General features: G+C 44.3%; 1 protein-coding gene across 8 annotated transcripts in view; it reads right to left on the reverse strand.

The window, feature by feature from the left end:
* The window catches only part of TOP1MT (DNA topoisomerase I mitochondrial), a 48,331-nt gene that overhangs the window by 24,793 nt on the left and 4,245 nt on the right, over positions 1-19,293 (reverse strand). For 3 of the 8 annotated variants that reach the window (XM_053249122.1, XM_053249129.1, XM_053249125.1), the window contains exons 2-3: positions 5,508-5,567; positions 4,055-4,130 (exon numbers count right to left, since the gene is read on the reverse strand). In XM_053249122.1, the coding sequence (XP_053105097.1) occupies positions 4,055-4,130; positions 5,508-5,551 (120 nt within the window). In that variant the 5' untranslated portion in view covers positions 5,552-5,567. Of the gene's footprint in view, positions 1-4,054; positions 4,131-5,386; positions 5,405-5,442; positions 5,568-15,650; positions 15,720-19,293 lie in introns of those variants that run through there. The other 5 variants (XM_053249123.1, XM_053249124.1, XM_053249130.1 and 2 more) reach the window with 4 other exon arrangements.

A 19,293-nucleotide genomic window follows, 5' to 3' on the forward strand; every position in this document is an offset into this window, starting at 1 on the left:
TCCTGCCTGTAGGCTCCCAGTGGCATCTGGTGGGCCACTGTGTGAAACAGGATGCTGGACTGGATGGGTCTTGGGCCTGATCCAGCAGGGCTGTTCTTATGTTCTTACCAAGCTACATACCTGTTCCTTTGGAGGGAGTGCAACTCCATCCACAACAGGAGTATCTATCACGTCCCTTGAAGTATGAACCCTTACCATGAGTAACTCTATCTTGCTTGGATTCAGTTTCAATTTATTATCCTTCATCCAGTCCATTACTGCCTGTAGATAGGCATTTAGGCGGGTTATGCCATTTCCTGGTATAACCCCAATACAATATAAAACTAATAAAATAGAAACTAACTAAAGACAAATCTCACTTGGAACCCAAATTTAGAATTACAAGTTAAAAGTTAAAAAATTAAAAACCCACCAGATACAGTTTATTTATTTATATTCGATTTCTATACCACCCTTCCAAAAATGGCTCAGGGCTGTTTACACAGAGAAATAACAAATAAATAAGATGGATCCCTGTCCCCAAAGGGCTCACAATCTAAAAAGAAAAATAAGACAGACACCAGCAACAGTCACTGGAGGTACTGTGCTGAGGGTGGATAGGGCCAGTTATTCTCTCCCTGCTAAATAAAGAGAATCACCACATTAAAAGGTGCCTCTTTGCCAAGTTAGCAGGGGTAACTTGGAAAACAGAGGTAACAGTTACAGTTAAAGTGTTAAAATGCCTCTCTAAAAAGATGGGTCTTCGGTAAAGCTCTGTTTATAAAATCTGACATGTTTGGGAGAAAGGAGATAGAATTTTTTATTACTTCCTCATAACACTAAACTCAGATCATCTAATGAAGGGATTCCCAACCAGTGGAATGCATACTACTGGTGTTACTTTGAAGCGTCCCAGGTGGTACTCAGCAGGGGCTCAGCTGTATGTGGGACTGATCTCCCTGCTCCTGCCAGCTGCCCGTGTGTCTCCTTCAGAGTCCTCCACTGCCCCCATGTCTCCTCCGCCTCTGTGTCTGCTTGCTCCTGAGTCCTCCTGACAGAGCTCAGTCAAGGGCAAGCTCTATTAGCAACACATGCAGCCAGCTTGCTATCAGTGGGCAGGTGGGCTGGCTGGCTCCCTGCCTCAAAGGCAGAGCAGCCTGAAGTGTGCCGCAGGTGCTTGTGTGTTCGTCGCCACCACTTTTCTTCAAGGCTCCTCTTCCTCACCAAGGCTCCTTGCTCTTTCTTGTCCCTGTGTTGTCCTCCTTCCTTCTTGTCTTTTCTCCTGCATGCCACCACCAGTCCTTTTCAAGCCTTTCTTGTTACTGTGTCCCCTCTGCACCCTTCTCTGACAACTTACTCCTTGTCTCCTCTCCCTTTGCTTTAGTGGAAAAGTGGTGTATAAATAACCATAAAATTAGTCTTTGGTTGTAGGTAGATGGAGGGTAATCTTGGTTGGGTGAGCCTTTAGTAAGGCCCTTGTTACTATTTATTTATCTATCAAACATAATTTTATACTGCACAAAACACAAGTCTCTGGGCAGTTTACAACAATACAATAAAAACAACAAATAAAAAGGTTAAAACATTGCAACAATTAAAAATTTAAAATATTAAAGCTATTAAAAACCATCAAACTATTAAAACAGTATCTAATTAAAAGCCCAGATGAACAAATGTGTCTTGACTGCCTTTTTAAAAAGTTGTAAGAGATTAGAAGGCTCTTATTTCAGCAGGGAGCGTTTTCCAAAGCCTCGGGGCAGCAATGGAGAAGTAGCCACCAGACGAGCCAGTGGCAACTGCAGACAAACCACTCCTGATGATCTCAATGGACAATGTGGCTCATAGCAAAGAAGACATTCTCTTAAATACCCAGGGCTCAAGCTGTTTAGGGCTTTATAGGTTACTAGTCAATTTAGGCCCGTTAAATAACAGGCGCTAGTAGGTGCTCTGGGCCCCCCGGCTGCCATTCCCCCTCCCGCCGCCACCAGCCTCTATGCCGCGGCCGGTCTCCCCGGCCGGGCAAGGGCCCCAACGTCTCCCAGCCACCCGGCTTCAGCGGCGGCGCCAGGCCTTGGCGGCGGCTCTGCCGCCACCTCGGCCAGCTTCCCCCGCCGCCTCCTCCCCCCACCCGGCTTCGGCGGCGCGGCCAGGCCTCGGCCATGGCTCCACCGCCGCCTGGGCTTTGCCGCCGCCTGGGCCACTTTCCCCCTCCCCCGCATACCCGGCTTCTACGGGACGGCCACCAGGTCCTGGCGGTCGTTTGTCCCTTGCTCTGTTCTGGGCATGTGCGCCGCGCATGCCCAGAACAGGCCAGGGAGGCACGAACGCACGCCTTGGTGTCCGTCCACGGATGGACACCAAGGCTTTTATTAGAGAGGATAACCAAGACCTTGTATTTTGCCTATAAATTTATCGGCAACTAGTGTAGATCTAGCAGATAATTATACTGATTGTGGCTGTGTTCTGTTATTTGGGTTGATGGGATGTAAGTGGCTGTCACTCTAACTATAACATTTAAATTTGTATATGTGTGCACGTGCACGCACGCACACACACACACTCTATCTCCATGGGGGTACCTGAGCTGAAGATCTGCAGAAGAAGTAGTATACTTGTTTAAAGAGTTGGGAACTCCTGATCTAATGAAACTGATTGGCAGCAAACCAAAGTTCACACAACACACAATTAATTTGCTGTCACATCTCATGGCCACTAGCTTAGATAGCTTTAAGAACTGGACAAAACTTTCCAATGATGCGTCAGTATCTGTTAGCCAAGCCACCTTAAGTGGCGCAGCATCTGAGATATGAGCTGCAGATCTTCAGCTCAGGTACCCCCATGGAGATAGAGTGTGTGTGCGTGCACGTGCACACATATATAAATTTAAATGTTATAGTTAGAGTGACAGCCACTTACATCCCATCAACCCAAATAACAGAACACAGCCACAATCAGTATAATTATCTGCTAGATCTACACTAGTTGCCGATAAGTTTCTGGGCAAAATACAAGGTCTTGGTGCAGCAAGGAAATGCTTGACTAACAAGCAGAAGGTTGCTGGTTCAAATCCCCACTGGTACTATACTGGGCAGCCGCAATATAGGAAGATGCTGAAAGGCATCCTCTCATACTGCATGGGAGAGGGCAATGGTAAACCCCTCCTGTATTCTACCAAAAGAAAACCAGAGCTTTTTATTTCTTAACAAAAATTCTTATTAAAAAAGAAAAAAGAAAGCCAGAGCTCTTTGGGCAACAGGAGTTAAAACTGACTTGATGGCACACTTTACCTTTACCTGTTAGCCATGCTGTCTAAAAGGAACCTTCATATTCAACGGCAGTGCATCTCTGAATACCAGTTATTTGTGAGTAAGAGTGTGGGAAGGCTATCTTCACACCCTGCTGGTGGGTTTCCAAGAGGTATCTGACTGGCTAATGTGGGAAGCAGGATGCTGGACAGACTAGCCTTTGATCTGACCTAGCAAGGACACTTATAGGGCCTTATGGCAACACTTCAAACATCCGCATACAGATTTGCTTAATTTGCATACTGCACACCAGTCACAGAATTACGTTTGGGATAGAATTTGTGTTTTTATTATTTACTTACTGCCTTTCATAAAAGCGTATCCCAAGGCAGCATACGGGGGGAAATGAACATTAAAATGCCAATCAGAAAATCATTAAAACAAAACACAATAAAATGCTCTCAGTCAGAATCAACAGCAGTAAACATAGCACTACCTCCATGAGCTAAAGGTTTGGGCAAACAAAATAGTCTTTACCCAACCTCTGAAGGGGTAAATATCCCCAGTAAGGGGGAAATGACTGAGAAGGCCCTGTACCACACACATGCCAACTAAGTCTCTAAGCTCTGGCATGTGGCACAGGGCTCCTCCAATGACCTTGCTAGGTGGGCAGAAACATTTGGGTTATCTTGATGCAGATTTTAAATGGTACACACACAAAACCCCAGTCTGTTTATTGGTCACTGTATCAACTGTTATTTCCAAAGTACTGCTCCAAAGTACTAATAATATCTACAAAGTATTGCAATTGTACAAAATTCCAAACGTACTGTCTTATTTTCAGTTCTTGCCGAGCAGAGTTTCTCTTCTCTTTCCAGCTTAATCTTCTTTGCCACTGGCTCTGATCTAAATGCAAAGAGAGCAAAGGGAACCCTTAGACTTGCAAGAAGCCTAATGCATTTTCCCATAAAGCTCTTGATTTTGTGCTAGGCAGGCAAACTTTAATATAACTGAAAGCTCTTCCAGTGCAAATCAGTGCAACACAGTTAACAGAAAATTGAATCTGGGTTCAAGTTCCTGCTCCACCATGACGCTAAAGCAGCTGGTAACTCTTAGAAGAGACTTCCCTCACTAATCACAGATAACCAGGCCAGTGGCCAGTTGCAAATCTGATTTAGGTATGCCCCTAAATATTGCCTCTCTCTTATTGTCTTGCCTCAAAATCTGCTCCAACCCACACACAATTAATCTCCCTTGGTAAAAGGGTCATAAACATACTAGCCAGATTTTCTGCAACCTCAAGAGGAGTCTGGAGTTACCCAAGCATCCAGCCCTCCAATCACTACGCAACACCACCTAATCTGGGTTTTAATGGCTCAGTATCCAGAATGCAATTAACAGCCAGCTTTGATAATATAACCACAATCTTCTTGTTATGGATATTTAAATACTGCTTTTCAACAAAAAGGTTCACAAAGCAGTTTACCTAGAAAAAGAAATAAAGTGGCCCCCTATTCCAAAATGGTTCACAATATAAAAGAGAAACAAAAGGTAAATACCAGAAACAGTCACTGGAAGAATGCTGTGCTGGGGTTGAATATGGCCAACTGCTCTCGCCTTGCTAACCACTTTGAAAGATGCCTCTTTGCCCAGTTAGCAGGGATTCCGAGTTCTAATCTTTTCTACAGACAGACTTGCAACCACTGCTTAGCATATTTCAAGGGAAGCTGAATACGGTATTTGCTTCTCCGTCTCAGCATGCTTCAGTGTAACCAGCAGTCTTTTGCACAGAGCACAGCCTTGACTTAATGAGTCTGCAAGAAGCTCCCTCATTACCACTTTAAAACAGGCAGGACTTAACACTATGCCCAGTCGTAGAAGCACGTTTTCTCCTTCTCCACTTTTTAAAATGTACCATGCCCAGGGAAGACTTCTGTGCAACTTGAGAGCTTGTCCTGTGGTCTGAAAACATTAACTGGTCCTAATAACAATGTTATAATGTCCCTGTTACTCCATATCGCTCCCAACCCCGGCCACTTTAGCTACTTGTGCATACACCTGGTGTCCCCAGATGATGCTGGATGAGCATGTTATAGCCCAACATGCTCTGAGGGCCCAAGACTGGAAATCCCAGTACTCTGTTAAACAATAACGATATTCACATTTCCTAAGTGTTCATCAAATTTTGGACCATTATATTTGTGACAACAGCAGCTACCACATGGAAACCTTTCTGGGCTTTCTTCCTGATGGAGCTCCTCCTTCTCCTCCTCCTGTTTTTACCTCAGATGTGGAACATCGTGGCCATTACACTCTGAAAAGTCCATGGCACTCTCCAGGGCTCTGAAAAAGAAAAAAAAATCCAGCTGCTTCAGTGAAAGATGGCACTAGGTCCATTCTGATAGCACTAAGGATAAGGAGTTTATAGACTATACAGAGATTTTGAGACATAGGAAGCTGCCATATACTGAGTCAGACCGTTGGTCTATCTAGTTCAGTATTGTCTTCACAGACTGGCAGCGGCTTCTCCAAGGTTGCAGGCAGGAGTCTCTCTCAGCCCTATCTTGGAGATGCTGCCAGGGAGGGAACTTGGAACCTCGATGTTCTTCCCAGAGCAGCTCCATCTCCTAAGGGGAATATCTTGCATTGTTCACACTTCTAGTCTCCCATTCATATGCAACCAAGGCAGACCCTGCTTAGCTAAGGGGACAAGTCAGGCTGGCGACCACCAGACCAGCTCTCCTCTCCTTATAGACAATATAAGCTTTTCAAATCATTTGGAGCAAGGCTTGCGGGACCCTCAACAAGGGAACTTCAGCAGGGGCATTTGCACTTTGTGTACAATATCTGCCAACTGGGGGCGGACCGTTGCCATGTACAGGACTATCCCACCTACAGGGCCGAGGCCAGGCCTGCTCAGCTTCGGCCCTCCAGATGTTGGCCTACAACTCCCATAATTCCTGGCTTTTAGCCACTGTGGCAGGGGATTATGGAGTTGTAGTCTAAAAACAGCTGGAGTGCCTAAGTCAAGCAGTAGGAGTGTGCACGGTTCGGTCCGGGCACAATTTAAAAGACTGCCGGACCGGTCCGGAGGTCCGGGAGGGCGGGGGCATGTAGCTTTAAGGGGTGGTGGGATTACTTACCCCCGCCCCACCGCCGCTCTTTCCCCTCCGGCGCTGGTCCTTTGAAAAATCTTCTTGGGGCGGCAGAGTTCCTCCCTGCCGCCCCTGCCCCTGTCGTTGTTCCTAAAGGGTTAAAGAGACGAGCGCGCACGCCGCGCAGGGCGCATGCGCACCACTAGCGCTCATCTCTTTAACCCTTTAGGAACAACGATGGGGGCAGGGGCGGCAGGGAGGAACTCTGCCGCCCAAGAAGATTTTTCAAAGGACCAGCGCCGGAGGGGGAAGAGCGGCGGGGGGGGGGAGTACTACCCCCCCTTAAAGTAACAGTCCCCCCGTGCCAGACCGGGGGGGGGGACTCCAGACCATGCACACCCCTATTAAGCAGGCCTGGCTGAGGCCCATCTGGAGACTGATCAGAGTGATGGTAATAGCAGGATGGACATGGCAGTTGCTAGGTAACCATCACCATGCTCCTTCGTGCCTAGCAACTCCTCTGCGTTTTCTTCCTGCCATAAATGCATGTATTCATTTGTTTTGCAATGCAAACCTCACCCTTCAGATTAAAAAACATTCCAGGGCAGTATGCAAAACAAGCAATAAACGCAAAACCATACTACATACAACGGTCCAAGAACAAAAACAGCAGATCAAACCACAATGTTTCAAAACAAACGTGTCCGGCACCAAAAGGCCCAGGAAAATAAAAAAAGGTATTTGTCTGGTGACAAAAGACATCAACGGGTGTGCAAGGGAAAGCCTCGTTGTGGGAAGCGCTCCATAGAGCATGCACCACAACCAAGAAGGCCCTGCCCTCTCCAATCACCGCAAGCTTGCTTATTTATTTATTTATTTGAAATATTTCTATACTGCCCAAAACTGGCGTCTGAGCACCAGCATTTTGCCCCCCAAAAGGAGGATCCACCAGCAAGAAATGTTTAAGTCACAGCACGATAGGTCCCAACTGCCCACTCCTGGTTAACAGGTTAGCAGCCGTATTTTGAACAGTCTCCAAAGGCAGACCCATGTACACCCCATTACAGTAGTCTCAATTATAATACCCAGGAAACGTCTACAAATTTCAAGTAACTTCCAGATAGCTTTTTGACACACTTTGTTGTCAGCTAAGTATTATTTATTTTTCTTTGTAAACCGCTTTGCAAACTGTGGTTGAAGAGTGGTAGATAAATATTCATCATCATCATAGTAGTACCTTAACTCTGTCACGCTCGCCCTAGTGTATGGACCCTCTTTACGAGCTCAGGTCTTTTGGCTCTGTGCCAAGTTCTTCCGCCCACTGAAGTTAGGTGGCCTACCCTAAGAAGCAGGGTCTTTGTGGTTGTGGCACCCTCCTTCTGAAATACTCTGCTTGGCGTGGCCTTCCTGATTTGCACACACTCAGTCTCTCTCTCTCTCTCTCTTTTTGTTTAAAAGCAATTTTAAAAAGACATTTGAGTTGGGGGCTGGATGAATTCTATCCCTGCTGTTTCTGTCTATGGTGGGGAAATGCTTGACTAACAAGCAGAAGGTTGCCGGTTCGAATCTCTGCTGGTATGTTCCCCAGACTATGGGAAACACCTATATCAGGCAGCAGTGATGTAGGAAGATGCTGAAAGACATCATCTCATACTGCACAGGAGGAGGCAATGGGAAACCCCTCCTGTATTCTACCAAAGAAAAACCACAGGCTCTGTGGACACCAGGAGGCGACACCGAATTGATGGCACTTTATTTTAATGCCTGAGTAAAAGGCATGCAGAAAGGCACCTTTTAACGTGGTGATTCTGTTTATTTAGCAGGGGGAGAGTAACTGGCCCTATCTACGCCCAGCACAGCATCCCTCCAGTGACTGCTGCTGGTGTCTATCTTATTTTTCTTTTTAGATTGTGAGCCCTTTGGGGACAGGGATCCATCTTATTTTATTTATTTATTTATTGTTAAATGTATACCCTGCCTTTCATTAAGAAAATCCCAAGGTGGCTTGGGATCTTCTTTATTTATTATTTCTCTGTGTAAACTGCCCTGAGCCATTTTTGGACGGCAATATAGAATTCAATCAAAGAAAGGAAGAAAGAAAGGAAGAAGTACAGTGTATGAAACTGGGCCAAGAACAGGCTTATATTTAAGTAGCCATTGTAGTGAATTGGCCATTCTTTTTTTACCCTACGCAAACCATCTTAGGCAAACTGCTAGTGTTCTCTTGGCAAATCCAACACCACAAACAAGACAGAAAAGTCCAGAGGCAACACTAAAGCATGGTTGTCTAGCTTGGACTGCAGGATTGATCAGTAGAAATTCACAGCTTCTGTTTATAGTTTAGAACAAACTTTGATTTGTTGTTGTGTCTGAAGCTAGCAAATCTCTGTTATCTGCAATAACAGTTTGTGAACAAGCCATGATACAGAGTCAGGACCTCTGTACCCTTGCACACGAAAGGAAAGATGGAGTCTGGAGCTTGTTATAGCAATACTTAATGTTATGTTTTAATTCAGCCAGAGGCTGCTTTGCACAGGCTCCTAAAAAGAGATCAATTAATACAAGTCTGGCTCTGGAGGTTTCAAAAACTGATTAAATTACTTAATTGAAAATTAAAGCTGCATCAATCTGGAACAAACAGTGTCTTGCTCACAACTGCCAACAGAACTGTAAACATGCTTCCACAGTTTATGGCTTGATCTCAAATGGACAGGTTATTCTTTTTGTGCACACCATGAAGAGATCCTAAAAATATCTTGTACAAATGACTTGGAGGAAAGCTGCATGAGACACAGGGAAACCTCCTTCCAACTTAAATTGCATGGATAGGATTAGGCTGCACTTCATTGTCTCTTTAAAAGAGTACTTCCAAAATTCTGTCTTACTCCCAATTATAATTACTCTGGAGGGTTTTTACAATCATGAATACTGCATCTTTTTCAGAACTCAGGGGAAAGTCCACCCTGGTATTTGATCACACAGTCAGAATGTCTGGAGAATGGAAATGTGGTTGTATGGGCTATCTGCGACAGCATGTCAATATTGCAAAAGTCACAATTAATTTGCTGTGTAGCTGATCTCTCATAGCTTAGAGACTTTGCATAATAAGAGCTTCCAGATGTTTTTATCAGGCTAGGCTGGTAGGAAATTAATTTCAGCCTACTCTGCTGAAACAACACACTAAGTACTGCTGAAGATAATTCAGATTATTTTTGAACTCTTTTTCTTATAATTATATTAGAATAGATAGAGCAGGCATAAAATGCTGTATACTTGGTTCAAGAACCAGCTAACACACCATTGACGAGGATAACTACAGACCGCCAAGTATCAGAAACCATGAAGTATAAACCGTAAGTATATGTTGAGCCTAAATCAACATTTTGCCATACATGACACTCTAAAACAGCCGTGTCGTAACAGGAGGCTGCCAGATCTCTCCCACTATTCATTAACATCACAGATGTTCATAAATGAGAAGCTACTGACCTAGGGTTTTAAGGCCTCTAAAGTCCAGTGGGTGGGCGAACTGGTGGAGAAGTGCATGATATACTTGAAGATTAATTCTTTTTTCCAAAAAGAAAACACATCTAGCACAGAGAGTAATCACTTCCTCCTCATACCGAAAGGCAAGCAACTTCTGCATGCCTTTTACCCAGGCCTTTTAAAATGCTGTGGTATTTCATTGTAATCTTTTGCTTTAATATTTTAACTGTACAGTATGTTTTATTCAGTTGTTTTCTGGTTTTTCTTTGTGAACCATCCAGAGAACAACTGTTATGGGATGGCCGACAAATACTTTTATAACAATGATTATTATTCTGTATATGAATGGCTATAAATATTTACATGGCACATGCAGTGTATTCTGCTAGGATCAACACATGGACAACACCAAAGCGAGCAGAACTACACAGCATCGGCTTTTGTAATTGGTAGATAGTATGAAGCCTCAGGATTAGCTTAAATAATAGGAATCTGACCTTTCACCTTTGCATGGCCAACAGAGCAGTTTCTCCTCCTGGCTGCTCTTCAGGATCTCTCACCGTGAGCTAGAGCACACACACTTCCAGGTCCACATTTACAATGCTCACAGTAACCTTGCAGAATTTAGCATCTAGATTATGATTTTTTAACTTGCAGTAGATCATATAGCCCTGTATATTGCCTATCAAAAAGCAGAAAGATGCTTTGGGTCTACCAACTGAGCACCAAAGGAGATATGATGGAGGCAGATACATCTGTTTAAATGCATCTAAATCACATATGAAATCAGGGATTGGATTGGAAAGAATGGTTTTTTGAGTCTCCAGAGGTTGTTGAACAGCTTCCACCATCCCCAGTCACAATGGCCAAATGCCATTTGCCTTTGGCCACTGTGGCTGGGGATAATGGAAGCTGTTGTTCAACAACCTCTGGGGAACCAAGTTTGAGAGTCCCTGGTTTAAACCAACTGGTCTGGCACCTCTACTTTGGCTCTGAAAGGCCAGACTAACTAAAGTGGTTGCTCACCTGGATGAATTCTCCTCCTCCACCAAGGGTATTCTGCATGGGGTGGATTCAGTCTTATCCTGAACGAGAAATGTATCAGCGTCCAAGAAACACAAGGAGAGCTCTGAGCTTGGAGGGCATCCCTCATGTCAAAGGCAATTGCTCACATCTTGTTTACAGCCTACCACACAGCCATAACTGCAGAAAAACCAGGAGGGAGGGCTAATCCCCTCAGGGACATTTCCAAGGCCCTTCTCTCAATGTTCAGCTTCTAAAAAAATAACTATTTCTTCTACTCCTTTTAATTGAGGAAATATATAGTGTAGGAGCTTAATCCAAAAATATTTCACTGTCAGCTGCTTATATTAGATGTATGCATATGGAAGTCAGCACATCATTCAAGAGAGACACACTCCCAGACAGCCCAGCTGGTACAATTCACTGTGGTTAATAAGTTAAAGTTGTAACTTTATAGTAAAAGACGATCAATTTTATTTATTTATTTAACATATTTCTATACCGCCCAAAATCTGCGTCTTTAGGCAGTTTACAATTAAAACCATTTAAACTTTAAAATCAATTAACATTAAGGTAAATTTGGGATATTCAAACAGCTTCCTAAAGTGCACATCCTCTTAGAATTCTTTCAGGTTCGTGTCTCCAAGACAAATAACAAGTATAAACAAGTAAACATGGAACATAGTTCTTCCTCTGCTGCATTTGGGTCAATTCTCAGTGAGATGTGGCGTTCTGCATGAAGGATCATCAACATACTGAACCCCACAGATCCTGCCATCAAGTTAACACCTTTTGTCAAGATGGCTCATGGTCTAAGAGCCTGGCTTTGGAGACATCAGCAGAACAAGCCTGAAAGAAGAACCATCTCATTCTTCCTAGGCCTTTTGTGGAAGTAAGATTGGACAAGAGGTTATACTACATTGGACAGGGACGTCCCATAGCTTATTTGCAAGCTTCCATATCCACACAAGTTCTACCTAAAATAAGCAGCTGGTAGCCAGAAGGAAAATATTTTGGCCCCACCTGGTGTTAGGTTCCTGCGTGAATTGAGAAATGTTTAGAAAAGAGGATGAAGCGCTTCACCATGCTCTCTCCCTCAGTGTTCTTAAAAAACAATTTAAAACATCTTTTTAAAGAGGCTTAAAATGTTTTATCTTTTGCATATCTGGTAAGTTCTTTAGTTTTTATAGTTATCCATTTTTAGTTTTTTATTAATAAATTTCCATTTGAATTTTTTAAAATGCAACTTTAAATGTGGTTTTAGCTTGGTGTAATCTTTTATTTTACATTATATCTATTTTATAAATGTTGTGAGCCGCCCCAAGCAGTAGTGCACTGGAGGGGTCTGGTATACATATCTTAAATGAATGAATGAATGGAAGACTGTGTTGCACTCAATCAGCACAAAATCCAATGGTTTAGCAAGTGATAAGTTTGCTCCCACCTTCCAGTGCTCTGGCCAGAACAGAAATGTGATGGTGAGGGGGCAGTCAGAGGGGGCATAGTGATGGTGAGGGGGCAGTGGTGGTCCAAGACCTTGAGGCAGAATGCAGGACACTGCCCCCTCCTCTTTTTCTCTTGTGGAAGCAGGAAGGACCAGGAACCACTTTGCTGCCTTGCCAGTACCCCAATAATCAGCTGCTTGAGGCAACTGCCTCACCTTGCCTTGAGAGGAGAGCTGGCCTTGTGGTAGCAAGCATGACTTGTCCCCTTAGCTAAGCAGGGTCCACCCTGGTTGCAGATGAAAGGGAGACTAGAAGTGTGAGCCCTGTAAGATCTTCCCCTCAGGAGATGGAGCCACTCTGGGAAGAGCAGAAGGTTCTAAGTTCCCTCCCTGGCAGCATCTCCAAGATTGGGCTGAGAAAGATTCCTGCCTGCAACCTTGGAGAAGCTGCTGCCAGTCTGGGAAGACAATACTGAGCTAGATAGACCAATGGTCTGACTCAGTATATGGCAGTTTCCTATGTCCCTTTGTTGCCTCATGAAAAGGCCGCCCTGGGAGGGGGGGCCATTCCAAGTCAACATGAAACTGCAAAAGTTACATATAAGTCAGATATACAGGAAGCAATTTCATGCATCCATTTCATGTAATTTAATTCCAAGAGGCGGATTGGAGTACTATGAGGGATAGCTCCTCCAGATCTCCCCACCCTTGGCTATGGCCCTGATTCAGGCCCCTGAATGCAAGGTGCTGGGCTAACTGACAAGCACTGGGCACTTATTTTTAAGTGTTCTAGAATAAGAATGTATTTCCATTTAATACAATTAAACTTGAAACCTATTAGGCTTTCTCTCTTTAGGTTCTGGCAGATGTGTGTGGATTCCCTCCTGTCAATGTATCCTCAAACTACTTCAGCACAATGTTCTGAGTCCCATAGGCCTGGCCTCAAATTGCTGTAATACCTAATTCCAACCCATGACAGTGCATTGCACCATGCACAACAGATGCTCACAACTGCTAGCTCAGTTGCTCTGGCACGTGTACCACTGCTCTTCCCCTGTAATGCTCGACTCATTTCCCAGCTTGGGGGATGTACCTGATGGTGTTTGGGCTTCCCTTTCGTCAACGAGCCATTCCCGCCTTCTGTCCTCTCATGTGTGACTTGGTTCCTGTCAGTCTCCTCTAGCTTTAGAGGGCTTCTTGGCAAAATAAGGAGAGATTGGATGGAAGAATGAATCTGATGCCGAGCCCTGACTGGTTCCCATCCTATGTAGGATCTCCTGGTTCTCATCCTATGTAGCTAGTACAGAATGCAGACCACCATAGGAACATTGGAAGCTGCCATATACTGAGTCAGACCACTGGTCTATCTAGCTCAGTATTGTCAACACAGACTGGCAGCAGCTTCTCCGAGGTTGCAGGCAGGAATCTCTCTCAGCCCTATCTTGGAGAGGCTGCCAGGGAGGGAACTTGGAACCTTCTGCTCTTCCCAGAGCGGCTCCACCTCCTGAGGGGAATATCTGACATTGCTCACACTCCTAGTCCCCTATTCATATGCAACCAGGGCAGACCCTGCTTAGCTGAGGGGACAAATCATGCTGGCTACCACAAGACCAGCTCTCCTGTAGTCAAATATGAAGAGTGCATGTATCTGGATATCTTCTGGTGGGCCACTGTGTGAAAGAGGATGCTGGACTAGATAGGCCTTGGGCCTGATCCAGCAGGGCTGTTCTACTACTGAGTCAGACCTATTCTAATATGGTGTACTCTGAGTGGCACGCAGTGACTCTTCAAGGCAGAAGCCCTTTCAAGCCCCGGGACCAACTGTAAATGCTGAGGACTGAACCTTCTGCATACAGAAGGTTGGTTGAATCTAAACAAGTGCACAAAGGTTTATTATTATTATTATTATTATTATTATTATTACATTTATATCCCGCTCTTCCTCCAAGGAGCCCAGAGTACTACATACTTGAGTTTCTCTTTCACAACAACCCTGCGAAGTAGGTTAGGCTGAGAGAGAAGTGACTGGCCCAGAGTCACCCAGCTAGTTTTCATGGCTGAATGGGGATTTGAACTCGGGTCTCCCCAGTCCTAGTCCAGCACTCTAACCACTACACCACGCTGGCTCTCCCACACTTAATATAACAGTAGGGTCTGCAAATCCGGAAATCATCTGCACTAGACCTTTAACAGGCTCCCCAGGGATGATGCACAGAATGACAGGAGAGGAGAGCTGGCCTTGTGGTAGCAAGCATGACTTGTTCCCTTAGCTAAGTAGGTTCCGCCCTGGTTGCATCTGAAGGGGAGACTAGAAGTGTGAGCACAGTAAGATATTCCCCTCAGGGGATGGAGCCACTCTGGGAAGTGCAGAAGGTTCCTAGTTCCCTCCCATACTGGTTCTTTCATTAGTAATTAAGGCTGAAACCCTACACACTGTTTCTTGTGAGTAAATCCCACTGTGCTCAGTAAGACTGCTGAGCAAATGTCCACAGGATCAGAAAGCATCACAGCAGTTTGGGGGAATATTAATGATTTTATATTCTGTCCTGATACACACAACTTGTATGTATGGTCCCAGGGCATGAACTAAGGCGACACAGTACAGCCATCTTGCTGAAGCTAAGCAGGTCTTGATGTGGTCACTGCCTAGGTGGGAGACCCAGGTAGGCTATCTTTGGAGGTGGAGCCACAGCTCAGTGGTAGAACACCTGCTTTGCATGCAGAAGGTCCCAGGTTCAATCCCTGGCAGCATCTCCAGGAAGGAATGGGAAAGACCGCAGACTGAAACCCTGGATAACTGCTGCTGCTCCATATAAACAATACAGACCTCAATGGACCATGAGTCTGACTCAGTATAAGGCAGCAGATTCTTAAGTTTCTATGTATGGGAGGCGGTGGGGACAGGGGAAAGATTTTAATTTATGGATTTGCTTCCAATACTCTTTTTCTAAAAATAGCATTATTTCGCTATTTTTAAAAAGAAATGAAAAAATGTAACGAGGAAACCAATAATTAAGCACACTCTGCAATAACTGAAACCGATAATGGAGCAATTCCCAAAAAGGCAATTCAAGGGCCAATGAGTCACTAACCAGCCCTGCCAGGATCAACAGGAAGCAATGAAACGAGCTGAACCTGCAAGCAATCCATTTCGCTGTGACACTGTAGGCTGCATCTTTAATTAGGGAATTATGAAGCAGTAAAGATGGGCCATGAGGAAAATGTCTAGGTATCTCAGCATGGAAAGCACTGCACATAGAAGGTTAAAGCAGGAGTGGCTGGGGATGATGGGAGTTGTAGTCCAACACAACCTGGGGATCCAGGATTGAGAACTGCTGGCTCAATGCATACAAAATAAGAAGCAGAGGCAACAGTTACCCGGATATTCTCTTGCAATGGCTTCTCCTTCTCCAGAAGTGTCTCTTTTGTACTTTTCAAAGCAGGAGGCTGCAAAGAAGTAGCACAAAAATAACTAAGGGTGAAGACAAAGAGACTTACAAACAGCAACCAAAGGCAACCAGGATGATCAGGGGCCTGAAGCACCTTCCTTATGAGGCTGGGCTACAGCATCTGGGGTTCTTTACCTTAGAAAAGAGGTGACTAAGGGGAGACATGAAAGAGGTGTATAAAATTACACATAGAGTAGAGAGAGTGGACAGGGAGAAAATTTTCTCCCTCCCTCACAACACTAGAACCAGGGGTCACCCCATGAAACTGAAGGCCGGGAAATTTAGGACCCACAAAAGGAAGTACTTTTTTACACAGCACATAATTAATCCATGAAATTCTCTGCCACAGGATGTGGTGAGGGCCACCAGCTTGGATGGCTTTAAGTGCAGCTTAGACAAATTCGTGGAGGCCAGGTCTATCAATGGCTACTAGTCTTAAGGGAGCTACGTCCAGGTTCAGAGGCAGGATGCTAACTGCTTTGGGGCAGGACTAATTGCTTTGCAGAAGTTGAGTTAAGCCAGGAGTTCTCAACTTCGGGTCCTCGCTGGGGATGATGGGAGTTGTAGTCCAGTAACATTTGGGAACCCAAGGTTGAGAAGTCCTGGCTTAGCCTAACTTCTACAAAACAGTTAGTTCTGTCCCCTTAGGTCCCATCTCTGGCTGAAACAGAGCCTCAATACTATAATCTGTTCACATTCTTCTTTGTTCCCCTGGCCTCTGCCTTCTCCTATGCCTGCTGCTGTTTCTCTTGCTTTAAATTTAGATCGTACATTTCTTGAGGCAAGGACCTGCCTTCTTTTCTGTTTTACTCTATAAAGTGACAGGCACACTAGAGGCACTTAAGGTCTATGAGTTAAACTTGTACCATGTTTTCCAAAACATTCATGCTTAAAGTGGGTAATGGAAAATAGAAGACAAGCAGAATTTTAGAACAATTTAAAGCCAACATATTAAAACACAGAACAGCTGTCGTAAAAACATATAGCAGTAGCTAATCCCAGATCAAGAGCCAAAGGTTTAACAACAAAAACAATTAAAGGGAAACTAAATTGAAAGTCCTGGGTTTAGCCATAGTTGATAACTCACAGAATATTAATCTAGCGATTATTCAACCAAAGCTTTCGTTGATTAATCTACCCACTAAATGTAATAAAGCTTGCCAACTCTACTCTTCATTGATGCGTTATCTCTAAATATTAATGTTTTAGAATCAACAACTCTATGTGTAAGAAATGTGCAAGCTTTGTTTACAGAGCTTGCGATTACCCCTAAGCCTTTGTTAATATAGCAGGATACTCTGATAATGAAATGGCTTGCATATGGATGGTGAAATTTTCAAATATTTGTTGAAATAAGAGCCTCTCCATCTCTGGCAACTTTTTAAAAGGCACTGAAGACACATTTATTCACCCAGGCTTTTAATTAGATTTATACTTTTAAATTATTTTGTTAACTGATTTTATGTTTTAAATGATTTTAACTGTAAACCGCCCAGAGATGCAAGTTTTGGGCAGTATAGAAATATTTTAAATAATAAGTAAAATAATAATAAATCTTAAGATGAAAAGTGAACAGATGCAAATATTGTTAATTGGAAAGCTAAAAAGCATAGAAAAAGAATCAAGCCCATACAGAATTCTACAATTATGACTATAATTGTTGCAATTCACACCAGAATTTAGGCACAATTAATCCATACAGGAGAAACACAAACCCTATTCAAACATTACATTGTACATATGTACCAATGTCTATACACACTTACATGCCTTTGTATGTACATTCATTTAAAAAATGAATCTGGGTACAGGCTCCTTCAAATGCAGGATATAGACAGAACATGTACAACTTTAGGTGCATTGCACAGAACATGTGATGGCTGTACACGGGTACACGTACACATATCCAAAGTACACAGGTTGTCTGTGCATTGAAAATAACATATGAATTGGGCTACGTTCACTTATCTGTCCACCCACCCACCCGTTCAGTTCCTTGCCGCCCATTGGCAGAAATGTTTTCTTTTAGTTTTGTTGGCCCTTCAGATCTCTTTGATACAGGATGTTGTTTCTTAATTCTTGAAAAAGTTATGAATAATATGATTAAGAATAACAAGCCTCACAGAACAAGAATGGAAGGGGAAACAGTGGGAGCCCCAAGCTGTCCACATATGCTGCCCACTGGCATCCCAAGTGACGTGGCGCAGAAGATTTCCCACTGCAATATTTTTCGGCAGAAAATTCCCATTTCTAAAAATACTCATGTATTTGATGAGACAATGTAATGAATACTAGTATAATGATAGGCAAATCAGGCAGTTTCAAAGTTATAACTGAGCATGAGAGTGTACATGTCACACACACACACACACACACACACCAGCCTTATTATAAAACCAGTTATACACATAGGGACCCAACTCATAAGTCAAGTTATAAATTCACCCAATTGGCTGTGCAAGTCAAATAAAAACTAAAGCTAAAATTCCTATTCCATCTCCGACTGCAAGCAGAAGCAAAATAAAACTGATGATTTTTGGTTTCACTCCCATCAAACACTCAGACCTGTGCCTCATTTCTTGTGTTCAGCTGGGAACATTGGAAGAGTAGCATATAATTATCAATTACCTTGTACTGTTTTTAGTTCTCATAATGTAATAGCTGAACAGAACATGGAGCTCAAGTCATTCTGAATCAGGTTTGTCCCAACTCAAACCGGCACTAACAAGCAGTGAAACTCTGGCCTGTGATCCTTTGTAGAACAGAGTCTAGTGGCGATATAATTTGCCCACGCCAGGTGGAGATCAGGCTTCCCCAATGCTTGAGGCAGAAGGGGAGCTTGTGGTAGCAAGCATGACTTCTCCCCTTTGCTAAGCAGGGTCTGCCCTGGTTTGCACTGAATGGGAGACTACATGTGTGAGCACTGTCAGGTATTCTCCTGAGGGGATGGGGCTGCTCTGGGAAGAGCACCTGCATACTTGTATGCAGAAAGTTCCAAGTTCCCTCTCTGGCCTCTCCAAGGCAGGCCTGAGAGAGACTCCTGCCTGCAACTTTGGAGAAGCTGCTGCCAGTCTATGCTTAGCAATACTGAGCTAGATGGACCAGTGATCTGACTCAGTATATGGCAGCTTCCTATATTCCTATGTACCTCCGCAGCATGCAGAGTGAGCTGTGCAACTACCTCCCCACCCCAATTGTCTCCGTGGGGCACATCACCTAGCCTATCTCCCCTTGCCTTGGGGCCTCAGCTGCTGCTCCTGTTTCCCCAAAGGCACAGGGCAGGGAACAGTGCAGAAGGAAACACACAGCCACGTGCTCTAGGCAGCCCACCACTCTGCTCCTCCACAGCGTGTTCCAGTCTGTTCTCCACCCCCAAAAAGACAAGCGGTGGAAGAGCAGCAGCAGCGGCTAAAGCCACTCCCAAGTAGGGCAGGGCAGCCAGTGAGGCAGGCATAAGGTACTCTTCCCTCCGCCACCTGAAGCATCCACCTCACCATGCCTCATGAGCAGGCCAGTCCTGGCCTATACTCCTCCCTCCCTCCAGGCATTCTGCACAGCTGGAATAGATGAGC

The sequence above is a fragment of the Hemicordylus capensis genome, chromosome 4 (assembly GCF_027244095.1).
Source record: "Hemicordylus capensis ecotype Gifberg chromosome 4, rHemCap1.1.pri, whole genome shotgun sequence".
NCBI classification, from domain to species: Eukaryota; Metazoa; Chordata; class Lepidosauria; order Squamata; family Cordylidae; genus Hemicordylus; species Hemicordylus capensis.